Consider the following 12,793-nt stretch of genomic DNA (forward strand, 5'->3'; position numbering starts at 1 on the left):
AATAGATAATAACAGTAACATTACTGTATATATTAGCATAAACATGCTCAAGACACATTCAGCTGATTGGACTCTGCTGCCGCCCGTTATGGGGTGTATTTTTAAAGTGAAGGCGCTCATACTGTACTTTGGTCACATTACACCGCCCCCTTACCATAAGGGGAAGTAATCCTAAAATGTGTCTCTGCCAACACAGCTGTAGATACATAAGATATTTGGTGTGCATGCAAAGCTTACAATAGTGCCTGGATTGGGGGGAAAAGGCGAGACCATCTCTACATGAGCAGACTGCAGACGGCATGGGGTGACGGTGTGCACTGACTGCAGGCGGCATTGGGGTGATGCTGTGCACTGACTGCAGATGGCATGGGATGACGCTGTGCATTGACTGCAGGCAGCATTGGGGTGACGCTGTGCGCTGACTGCAGACGGCATGGGGTGACGGTGTGCACTGACTGCAGGCGGCATTGGGGTGACGCTGTGCACTGACTGCAGACGGCATCGGGTGATGCTGTGCAAAGACTGCAGGCGGCATTGGGGTGATGCTGTGCACTGACTGCAGATGGCATGGGGTGATGCTGTGCATTGACTGCAGGCGGCATTGGGGTGACGCTGTGCGCTGACTGCAGACGGCATGGGGTGACGCTGTGCATTGACTGCAGGCGGAATTGGGGTGATGCTGTGCACTGACTGCAGACGGCATGGGGTGACACTGTGCACTGACTGCAGGCGGCATTGGGGTGATGCTGTGCTCTGACTGCAGATGGCATTGGGGTGATGCTGTACACTGACTGCAGACGGAATGGGGTGACGCTGTGCACTGACTGCAGGCGGCATTTGGGTGATGCTGTGCGCTGACTGCAGATGGCATGGGGTGATGCTGTGCCCTGTCTGCAGGCGGCATGGGGTGATGCTGTGCGCTGACTGCAGACGGCATGGGGTAACGCTGTGCGCTGACTGCAGGCAGCATGGGGTGATGCTGTGCACTGACTGCTAACGGCATGGTGTGATGCTTGTCACTTAGTGACTCCTCTCAGAGGCAGAGTCATTCGGTTGGCATTGGGCTCAGCTGCAGGGCCGCGGGGAGGGGAGGGACTTGTTTCCCCTTCATATATAACTGACAAAACTCAATACCGCCGCATTCCAGCTCACTTTAACCCCTGCTTATCTGGTCCCATAAAACTAGCCACACTGTCCACAAAGGTAATTTTATACAGCAGCAGCACCTTGAGATCCACAGAATATATTATATATCACATATACATAAAGGAGGATTATTATTTGCACTTATAATTTACAATTTTGTTTTTGCATCTCTATCTTTAGTAAGAGAAAGCGGAAGACTAATAGAGATTCGGCATCAAGCTCATTGCTAGAAGCCGATCCAGGTAAGACAGGAGCCAGAAGTCTTTATTAACCTTCAGTAATATACCTGTAATTATGAAATAGAGTAAAGCTGGGTACACACCTGCTCGAGCATCGCTCTCTCTACCCTCTGTCTCACAACTACATTCCCTCACCTATCTTGCATGTACTTGTTCTGGTTTAATGTGTGATTTGTGTTTTGTATGAAGAACACACCATACATAACGTCTTGCCTTGCTTCCACAGCATGCATTTTCTGTGGTCGTGCAGAAAATGACGTGCCCAAGTATGGAGAGCTGCTGCATAACGCCAAGGAGAAGCTGACCGTCCACCACTACTGCCTGGTAAGTATGGAAAGTAATGATGGATGAGCATCAGTTATAGCAGCTGAAAGCAGCCTGTTACACAGTAAGGTGCACATTTATCACAATCTGCAATATTTATGCAAATGTGATAATCATTTTGTCCTATGGGCCTGATTCAGCTTGGAACGCAAGTCTGCGGATGCACACGCACCCTGCCGATGTTTGTGTTCTGCGCATGCATATGCATCACAGTGTGCGAACTGGCCGCTGCGATCGCGAGGGGCAGTGGTCGAAGGAACGCAGACATGCCAGTGCGTTTGAATGCCATTACAGCGGCGTGTATAATTAAGCCCCTGCGACGGCACATGCAGCCTGAGCTCTAGGTACTGACAGGAAGTTTAGCAATTTCTGAGTCAGGTCATCTCTACCACAACTGTGCGGCTGGGTCCGATGTTACTCTATGTTACCGATGCTTTCACAGACTACCAAAGGCAGGGCTGCCATCAGAAATGGTGGGGCCCGGTACTGACAAATTAAGCAGAACCCCCCTCACCCCGGGGTATGGGGCAGAAGTGGGTGGAGCTGTGGATGTGGGTGGAGCTACTTTGGGGAGTGAGAGAGAGGGAGGGCTGGACCTATTGGGGGCACAGATTAATCATTCGTAAGTGATGTTATATTACTTGCTGTGCTGACATTTTCATTTGCATGTTTTTAATTTAATATATCTAAGCACAAGATGTTTTGTGTGTGTATATATATATATATATATATATATAAATAAATCATACATACACAAACAAAAGCCTCTGGTGCTTAACTATATTAAATTAAAAGCATGCAAATGTAAGTGTTAGCACAGCAAGTAATATAGCAGCACTTACACACATGTATGTGTATGATTATTTATTTATATATATATATATATATATATATATATATATATATACACTGTATATATAATTATATATATATATATATACACTGTATATGTACTATATATATATATATATATATATATATATATACACTAGGGGTGTGCACCGGCCACTTTTCGTGTTTTGTGTTTTGGTTTTGGATCTGGATCTTTCTTCGTGTTTTGGATCTGGATTGGTTTTGCCAAAACCACCCTTCCGTGTTTTGGGTTCTGGGTTTTGTGTTTTGGATCTGTATTTTTTTGAAAAAAAGCATAAAAACAGCTAAAATCACAGAATTTGTAGGTTTTTCTGCTCCTATGCTATTATTAACCTCAATAACCTTAATTTCCACTCATTTCCAGTCTATTCTGAATACCTCACACCTCACAATAGTGTTTTTATGTCCAAAAGGTTGCACCGAGGTAGCTGGATGACTATGCTAAGCGACACGAGTGGGCGGCACAAACACGTGACCCATCTAGGCGTGAAACTGCAGTGGCAGACAGGATGGCATTGAAAAACTAGGCCCCAAACTGTACATAATGCAAAGAAAAAAAAGAGGTGCAAGATGGAATTGTCCTTGGGCCCTCCCACCCACCCTTATGTTGTATAAACAGGACATGCACACTTTAACAAACCAATCATTTCAGCGCCAGGGTCTGCCACACAACTGTGGCTGAAATGATTGGTTCGTTTGGGCCCCCACAAAACAAGCTGGCAATTAATCTGTCCCTGCACAAACTGGCTCTACGGAGGCAAGAAGTCGTCCTCATCCTCCTCATCCACAGATTCCTCACCCTCTTCAGTGTTATGTACATCCTCATCCTCACAGAGTATTAATTCATCCCTGCTGGAACCACAGGTCCCTCTGTACGTTCTGGAGGCTGGTCTCCCTGGAAGAGTTGATCATTCATTTTATGAACATCATCTTCTCCACATTTTGTGGAAGCAACCTCCTACGCCTTTCGCTAACAAGGTTCCCGGCTGCACTAAACACTCTTTCGGAGTACACACTGGAGGGGGGGCAACTCAGGTAAAATAGAGCCAGTTTGTACAGGGACCTCCAAATTGCTTCTTTTTCCTGCCAGTACAGGTACGGACTGTCTGACATGCCTACTTGGATGCTGTCACCGATGTAATCCTTTAACAGACAGACGCACGCTTGTCGCTGCTGCTTTGAGGATTCAAGTGCGGCTACAGCCCACACAATTCACAAAGACAGAAAAAAAAAAAGAATATTTTTATTGTTTGTGGAGCACACTTTGAGGGTTACACCACCCTCTAACAGACAGACGCACGCTTGTCGCTGCTGCTTTGAGGATGCAAGTGCGGCTACAGCCCACACAATTCACAAAGACAGAAAAAATTAGAATATTTTTATTCTTTGTGTAGCACACTTTGAGGGTGTCACCACCCTTTAACAGACAGACGCACGCTTGTCGCTGCTGCTTTAAGGATGCAGGTGCGGCTACAGCCCACACATTTCACAAAGACCGAAAAAAAAAGAACAATATTTTAATTGTTTGTGTAGCACACTTTGAGGGTGTCACCACCCTTTAACAGACAGACGCACGCTTGTCGCTGCTGCTTTAAGGATGCAGGTGCGGCTACAGCCCACACAATTCACAATGACAGAAAAAAGAAGAATATTTTTATTGTTTGTGTAGCACACTTTGAGGGTGTCACCACCCTTTAACAGACAGATGCACGCTTGTCGCTGCTGCTTTGAGGATGCAAGTGCGGCTACATCGCACACAAGTCACAAACACATAAAAAAAATAGTTTTTTATTTTTTGGAGCACTTTGAGAGTTACACCACCCTTTAACAGACAGACGCACGCTTGTCGCTGCTGCTTTAAGGATGCAGGTGCGGCTACAGCCCACACATTTCACAAAGACCGAAAAGAAAAAACAATATTTTAATTGTTTGTGTAGAACACTTTGAGGGTGTCACCACCCTTTAACAGACAGACGCACGCTTGTCGCTGCTGCTTTAAGGATGCAGGTGCGGCTACAGCCCACACAATTCACATAGACAGATAAAAGAAGAAGAATATTTTTATTCTTTGTGTAGCACACTTTGAGGGTGTCACCACCCTTTAACAGACAGACGCACGCTTGTCGCTGCTGCTTTAAGGATGCAGGTGCGGCTACAGCCCACACATTTCACAAAGACCGAAAAAAAAAGAACAATATTTTAATTGTTTGTGTAGCACACTTTGAGGGTGTCACCACCCTTTAACAGACAGACGCACGCTTGTCGCAGCTGCTTTAAGGATGCAGGTGCGGCTACAGCCCACACAATTCACAAAGACAGAAAAAAGAACAATATTTTAATTGTTTGTGTAGCACACTTTGAGGGTGTCACCACCCTTTAACAGACAGACGCACGCTTGTCGCTGCTGCTTTAAGGATGCAGGTGCGGCTACAGCCCACACAATTCACAGAGACAGAAAAAAGAAGAATATTTTTATTGTTTGTGTAGCACACTTTGAGGGTGTCACCACCCTTTAACAGACAGACGCACGCTTGTCGCTGCTGCTTTAAGGATGCAGGTGCGGCTACAGCCCACACAATTCACAAAGACAGAAAAAAGAAGAAGAATATTTTTATTGTTTGTGTAGCACACTTTGAGGGTGTCACCACCCTTTAACAGACAGACGCACGCTTGTCGCTGCTGCTTTGAGGATGCAAGTGTGGCTACATCGCACACAAGTCACAAACACATTAAAAAAAAATTTTTGATTTTTTGGAGCACTTTGAGAGTTACAACACCCTTTAACAGACAGACGCACGCTTGTCGCTGCTGCTTTGAGGATGCAAGTGCGGCTACAGCCCACACAATTCACAAAGACAGAAAAAAAAAGAACAATATTTTAATTGTTTGTGTAGCACACTTTGAGGGTGTCACCACCCTTTAACAGACAGATGCACGCTTGTCGCTGCTGCTTTAAGGATGCAGGTGCGGCTACAGCCCACACATTTCACAAAGACAGAAAAAAAAAGAACAATATTTTAATTGTTTGTGTAGCACACTTTGAGGGTGTCACCACCCTTTAACAGACAGACGCACGCTTGTCGCTGCTGCTTTGAGGATGCAGGTGGAATCTAGACGGGATTTGGAACCGAGGACACACTACCTCCATCAATTGTCTAAATCCCACTGCACTAATGTCGGATACCGGATGCACGTCTAACACCAACATAGCAGTCAAGGCCTCAGTTATACGTTTTGCTTCAGGATGACTGCTGTCGTACTTCATCCTCATCGCTAGGGACTGTTGGAGGGTCAATTGTTTAGTAAAAGTAGTGATGTTCCTACTTCCTCTCTGGGATGATGAACAACTCCCAGCAGCAGCAACAGCACTAGTAGGAAGTGGTTCTTGATCTTTCCCTATTTTATTTTTATCAGAGAAAGTTTGGTCCTCCATTTATGTTATATTGATATATATATAAACGTGCGGCTAAAGCGCACACAAACACAGAAAATATTTTTTTATTTTTGCTGGAGAGTAGTGCACTTTGTGGGTTACACCACCCTTTAAGAAATGAGCCAGCCGGCTCTTTACTTATGGGACACAGGCGCACGCTTGGCGCTGCTCCTTTGTTGATGCACGTGCAGCCACAGTGCACACAAGTCACAAACACAGAAAATATATATTTTTTTGGTTTGGAGTGTACTTTGGGGGTTACAGAACCCTTTAACGGTCAAGCCAGCCGGCCCTTTACTTATGACACAGGCGCACGCTTGGCACTACTTTGTTGATGCACGTGCGGCTACTGCGCACACAATTCACAAACACAGAAAATAATTTTTTTTTTGGTTTGGACTGGAGTGTACTTTCGGGGGTTACAGCACCCTTTAATGGTCAAGCCAGCCGGCCCTTTACTTATGACACAGGCGCACGCTTGGCACTACTTTGTTGATGCACGTGCGGCTACTGCGCACACAATTCACAAACACAGAAAATAAATTTTTTTTTGGTTTGGACTGGAGTGTACTTTGGGGGTTACAGCACCCTTTAACGGTCAAGCCAGCCGGCCCTTTACTTATGACACAGGCGCACGCTTGGCACTACTTTGTTGATGCACGTGCGGCTACTGCGCACACAATTCACAAACACAGAAAATAATTTTTTTTTGGTTTGGACTGGAGTGTACTTTCGGGGGTTACAGCACCCTTTAACGGTCAAGCCAGCCGGCCCTTTACTTATGACACAGGCGCACGCTTGGCACTACTTTGTTGATGCACGTGCGGCTACTGCACACACAATTCACAAACACAGAAAATATATTATTTTTTTAGCACTTGGGGGGAGCACCCCTGATGGACAGAGCACCCCCTGGACAACACTACAGCACCTCTTTAGGACTGGGACACTGCACAGGACTTTGGAGTGGACACAGCCCCTATGGAGAACTGACTGCACAACACAGTCCAGCCAGCCCCTATGGACTTTGAAGTAGTGGACACAGCCCCTATTAACAACAGCAGCACAGCACAACACAGCCAGCCCCTATGGACTTTGAAGTAGTGGACAACAGCAGCACTACACTACACTACACTACACAGCCCTAACTCCCACCCTCCCTCTTCACTGTCCACAGCCGAGTGAGAAAATGGCGCCGACGTGGGTACCTTATATAGGATCCAAAACCCGCGAGACTCGGAAGGCGGGATGATGACGTTTTGCCTCGATTTCAGATCCGAGTCAGGTGGGAAAAGTCGAGCCTGATTCGGATCGGACTCGGATCGGGGGGGCTCGGGGGGGTTCGGATTTCAGAAATCCGAACCCGCTCACCCCTAATATACACACACTATATATACTGTATATATACTATATATATATATATATATATGCATATTCACACTGTATATATACTATTTATATATATGTAATACATAAATTAGGCACTCCCACCCTACAACAGAGCCCAAACTTACCTGGACACTCGGCCATCTCCGTGACTCTGGGAGCTCCCACAGCGCAGAGTGATGTGAGGTACCACATGTCACTGGTGGAATGCACCGGCAGCTGCCAGAGAAGAGTCTCGGTGGCATTTAATACATGGAGCCGGTTGCAAGCCAATCACAGCTCATGGAACGGCAGCCAGCCAATCAGCAGCGGCCGCTACCCGGGCCCCCTCTCTCTCTGGGAGTCTCTCTTTGGAGTCCCGGCAGTCCCCCCCTGATGGCAGCCCTAACCAAAGGTATTGCGGAAGTGGGCAGCTTACTGAAGTGGTGGGTGTGTGAGTATACTGCTGCGATCGCAATGCATTCATAGCATATTTTCGCAGCGGCCTGGTGTGTGCGATTACAGACTTGCGATCCATCGTGAATCAGGCCCTATATTCACAAGGTAATAATGTAAATGTTTACTCAAATGTCTCAATCTCCTCTTCCCCGGAGGCCAATGCCGATAAGAGCCCAGTCACGGTAAGCCTTTGAAGCAGAGAGATGGCTTGTGAGTGTTTTGGGCAGGGATGTAAAGAGATGGGCCCAGGGAGAGGGGTGTGTCCTAATTGTGGGAGGCATGGCTATGCCCCCTTAGGTTAAAAATACCCCTTTTTGTGAGCCCCTCAGCCTAGCATAAAGCCACGGGGTTGGGGGGGCGCGATAAGTGTGATAGCTCCCCCCCACATAAAGGCAACAAATTATTCTACCAAATGAAACCATACATTTTCTGTTAATTAAAATGGTGGAAAAATGCAAAAAAACATATTTTGTTTCATTTTTAACTTTAGGCATTAAATATTATTGGAGCCCTCCCCTAAGGATATGTAGTTATCTGCACAGTTTCATTAACATGCTAAGTGCATAAAACATGATAAAACTATATTGGAGCATATGTTAGAGATATAAGTCTTCCTAATTGTTATAGATAATGCAGCAGTGGTGACAGCCATAAGTACATCTCCCCTCTCTCCTATCCAGTTACTATCCAGCGGTGTGCTGCAGAGGGGCAGTGACAGGCAAGGCTTCTATGGCTTCCTGTACCCAGATGTGCGGAAGGCAGCCAGCCGGGCGGCAGAGCAGGTGAGGAGCCGATCATGCTGATACTTTCTCATGTCATGTGAAGTCACCGGAGAACTGAATGACACATATTGGGCCTAATTGGGAGTTTATTCTATTCCCTGATAATCCACAAAGAATAAAATAAACAGCTTTGTGATGCCGCAGTGAGAACGGCTCCGCCTAGAGCCGCGGTGCAGAATGACTGTGGTACTGATGTGACCAGAAAGGTCAAAAGCCACTCAGCCAATCAGAAGTGTTTTCCCAAGGTGGTCAACAGATTCTGGGGAGTTGTATTTATATAAAATGTTTTGGTGTATGGACCTAACTCTGAGGTGAATGCATTGCAGGTGTTGGCGCAGTTGGCCACTGTGCTTTTTTTACTGTTCATGAGTCCTGATGGTTTACCGACTGTGGTTGTAGTGAGTATTTGGATGCAGAGCAGACAATGGGTGCTTGTGGAAAGAAACAGAGTGATGCCGCCTGTCAGCGGTAATGCAGATCTTTTTGCTTCCTCGAGCCAGTGTGCTGCTAAATGCACATGTGTGATCCAGCTTGCCGGTTCCTGCATGCACAGAGGACTGGAAGCTCAGACATATGCACTTGCACTTCACTAAAATAAAAAAAAGAAAGAAAAAAAGATTAACGTGCCATAGGTCTCTCTGTAGGACGGCCGATCAGCCGCAGCAGCTATGATTGGAAGCCTTAGAGGAGCTATTTTCTATCTCTCCCACTAAGGTGGTTAGCAGAGGACCTGGTTATACTTGAGTGTTATATACAGTGACTGTTCTATTATTAGGAAGTAAAGGAGTCTAGAACAAAGGTTATTTATAGTGGGGGACCTATTTACACTCATTGTTCGTGTTTTTCTCAGTATTGTCATTTGTTAATCATGTTTTGCAGCCCTGCACAGTGTGCAAGAGGATGGGCGCCTCCATACGCTGCAGCGGGAAGGCCTGCACTGAGACCGTGCACTTCCCCTGTGGCCAGGAAAAGGAATTTATATTCCAGTACTTCAAGGAGTTTCCGTGAGTAATCCATTTGCTTCTAGGTATATAGAACCCGATTCAGACCCGCTTGCTAGATGCGTTCGCACGCAGCTGGCGTATGCAAATCCGGCAAGGCAGGCGATCGTACGGCAAGGCATTAGCACGCCCACTATGTCTTGGCGTGTGATCGCGCTGTGTATGTATGTTCCGTTACAGTGGGGTTTTTGTTTGAACTTCTCACTATTTATTCTGTAATATTTGTTTCCCTGCAGATCATTTTGCCCAAGGCATCGGCCAGTTCAGAAGGCTGCGGCACAGGACGGAGTAAGTGCATGTACCATCTGCCTGGAGGAGCTGACCCCTGCCCCTGCATATGATGTGATTAAGAGCCCCTGCTGCAAAAACACTTGGTTCCACAGGACTTGCCTGCAGGTGAGCTATGGCTTTACTATTTACTCCTCACTATCGGAGTCACCGGGAGGAGGCCAACCAAGAGAGAGCTGAGGAATGACGGCCAATGGAGTGGAGGGTTTGAAGCTGATCCCGGTGCCCGCTCTCTGTATATGAAGGATTATGGCGAATGCAGCCTGACGTTAGGCTGGTCGGCTTGTCCTCGCTCGTCAGCTCTTGTGCAGGATGTTTGCTTTATGACTGTACATATATATATATTTGGTATTTCATCTGAACTTCTTACATTACAGATGCATGCATTAAACGCAGGGAAGTATTTCTTGAAGTGCCCCATATGCCAGAACATGGAGAGTTTCCAGCAGGAGATGCTGCAAATGGGAATTTACATTCCCCACAGGTATATGTAACAATTGTCTTTATCTAGAACATAGAATCCAGCTCCATCACAGAGGCATTTTAAGACTGGAGGGGGCCCATGTGAGGATTCCTGTGAGCCCCCTCCCCCTGAAAAAAAAATGACACTGGCGCATGCACAGAACATCACCAACAATCTGGAATTTACCCATAATCCCCTGTGCATATGCAGTAATCTGGTGTTATATCATACATATGATGCAGCTTATGAAATGCTATAAGCAAAATGTGTCCTATTATAATTTACAGAGATTTATCAGTTCTTTAGTAAGCAAATTGCCAAATCCAGCCATAAGACTATGGGCACTTGGCTATGGGTCTATGACCCTGATTCAGAGCCGGACACGCTGACAAAGCGCTCGCTCTGAATCAGGGCCGTCCTTCTGAATTTTTAGAGCGGCCTCCCGGCCGCTCGTATAGCTGTGGGTGACCACCCACAGCTATAGCGAGCGGCCAGGAAGATGGTCGCGATGCTCAAGACCATCGCGACCATCGGCCTTGTGACGAGACCCTTGTGGTAGGGTCTCGTTGCCGCAAGCCCTGGAGTGCTTTTAGCTCTATCAGAGCTGAAAGCACTCCCACTGACATCACTTGTGATGTCAGTGGGGCCGGCCCCAGATGGTAGGCGTTCCGATGGGAATACCTCCGTCTGGCCAGTCACGCCCCTGGCACGCCCACCAAACGGGGCGTGCTGTCACTCACCATCAACAGCACGCCCCCTTTGTAGCGAGACCCATAGTGACGGCTTGCCGGACTGGACTGCTGGACTAGATGAAACAGACAGAAGAAAGCGTTGTAATGTAACATTGATTAATTACATCAGCGATATTACCTCACATTAACCTTTCAGAGATGCATCCTGGGAACTGGAGAACAACGCCTTTGGAGAACTACTGCAGGTCCACCAACAGTGCGACGCGGATCCCTGCCGCTGCGACCATGGAAGAACTCACAGCGAGAGCGGCAGGTAAAACTTTTCGCATTTTATTTCTTAAAGGCTGCCAGTGTGCTATGGCCCAGCAGCAGCCCCTGGGAAGGTTCCCCTGCTCATTCCGCATGATTAATGCGGCCTAGACTCTGATAAATAGGACCCTACGTTTATTAGCTAAGGATCTACTGGGTGTATGCGTAATATATGTGACGGTGTATTTACTAAGAGGCTGATATCTTTCACATTTACTGTGTGCTTACTAAGAGGCCGACACCAAGAACCTGGCTACTATAATCGTTTTCTGTTATAATATATGTTATGGGATGGGTACAGGATGCGCCGGGATACTGAACGTATCCCATATCTTATATGTGTTGTGAATCTAATATGTATTCAATAAATTGTAATATTGGAATCTTTATCAGAGAGTTCCCAGTACCTTAGGTTTTCTTGATAGCGCTGCCCACTTTGTTATTGGTTTCACCCCACACTTACCTGCTCCTCCGTCTCTCTCTGCCCTATAATTCTGTTCTTCTCTTTATCATGCTTCACTGTGCTGGTTGGGTGGCTCGGAGGCTTCTCTTCCCGGCTGCTCTTCTATTCGGCACCAGAGACACATTATGATAGCCAATGCCCACAATATAAAAGAATGAGGGGAGCAGGGGGGCGTATAAACCATTGTGACGGGTGGCGTATGAACCATTGTGCCGGGTGGCGTATCAACCATTGTGTGGGTGACGTATCAGCTGTTACAGTGTCGTAGCCACTGGCACTGTAACATAGCATTTCGCATACAGATACACCCGCTGTCACACACAGAATATAGGCATGCCGCATATCATTTTAATCAGCAGAAGTTGCTTGTGCGTCCTACTCCCATCACTGTTTGATTAAGATGCATTTGAAGGTAAAAAATTTGCTGAAATGTATACATTCTTATAAGCTGCCAAATTGTTTAATCCTCTCTAGAATACAATAAAACATTTAGTATCTTAGGGCCTATTTCTTCCTGTAGCGAAATGCTCCATTGCTGAGATTTATAGCTCCAGCTGTAGATTTATCCTCTGTGTCTCCTCTTTCAGTGAATGGTGTATAATTCGGTGTCACTGCTGTGGGTCAGCAGGAACCCACCTCGCCTGCTCAGCCCTGAGATCTGCTGAGAGCACATGGACCTGTGCAGAGTGTGCCTCCATTCTGGAGAAGCCGGAGGATGTTGTTGGTAAGTACTTTCCCCTGTCATTTGTCACCTATTACTAGGTAGTACAGTATCTAACATCATAACTTATATTTCACTTACGTGGTAGAATGAGACATTAGTGAAAACTATCATTAAGTTACCAATCTTGGGTTAATGCCACTGTAGTGTAATCGATGTGTGGCCCTTTTCATGTTACAGTAGCCTTAGCCAACCTGCAACTTGTAGGACACAGAGTACGTCCATCCACATAAAC

At 46.5% G+C, this 12,793-nt stretch overlaps 1 protein-coding gene across 1 annotated transcript; it reads left to right on the forward strand.

The window, feature by feature from the left end:
* Positions 1 to 1,326: 1,326 nt before the first annotated feature.
* On the forward strand, positions 1,327 to 12,561 carry LOC148430337 (G2/M phase-specific E3 ubiquitin-protein ligase-like; the record flags this gene model as incomplete). The annotated part of the gene is made up of 6 exons (XM_088466619.1): positions 1,327 to 1,388; positions 9,472 to 9,625; positions 9,859 to 10,018; positions 10,288 to 10,394; positions 11,262 to 11,378; positions 12,425 to 12,561. Coding segments are annotated over 6 exons (737 nt in total), but the record flags the coding sequence as incomplete, so codon positions are not given.
* Between the last annotated feature and the right edge of the window lie 232 nt (positions 12,562 to 12,793).

Source organism: Taudactylus pleione, unplaced genomic scaffold (assembly GCF_031769625.1).
Source record: "Taudactylus pleione unplaced genomic scaffold, aTauple2 ptg004024l, whole genome shotgun sequence".
NCBI classification, from domain to species: domain Eukaryota; kingdom Metazoa; phylum Chordata; class Amphibia; order Anura; family Myobatrachidae; genus Taudactylus; species Taudactylus pleione.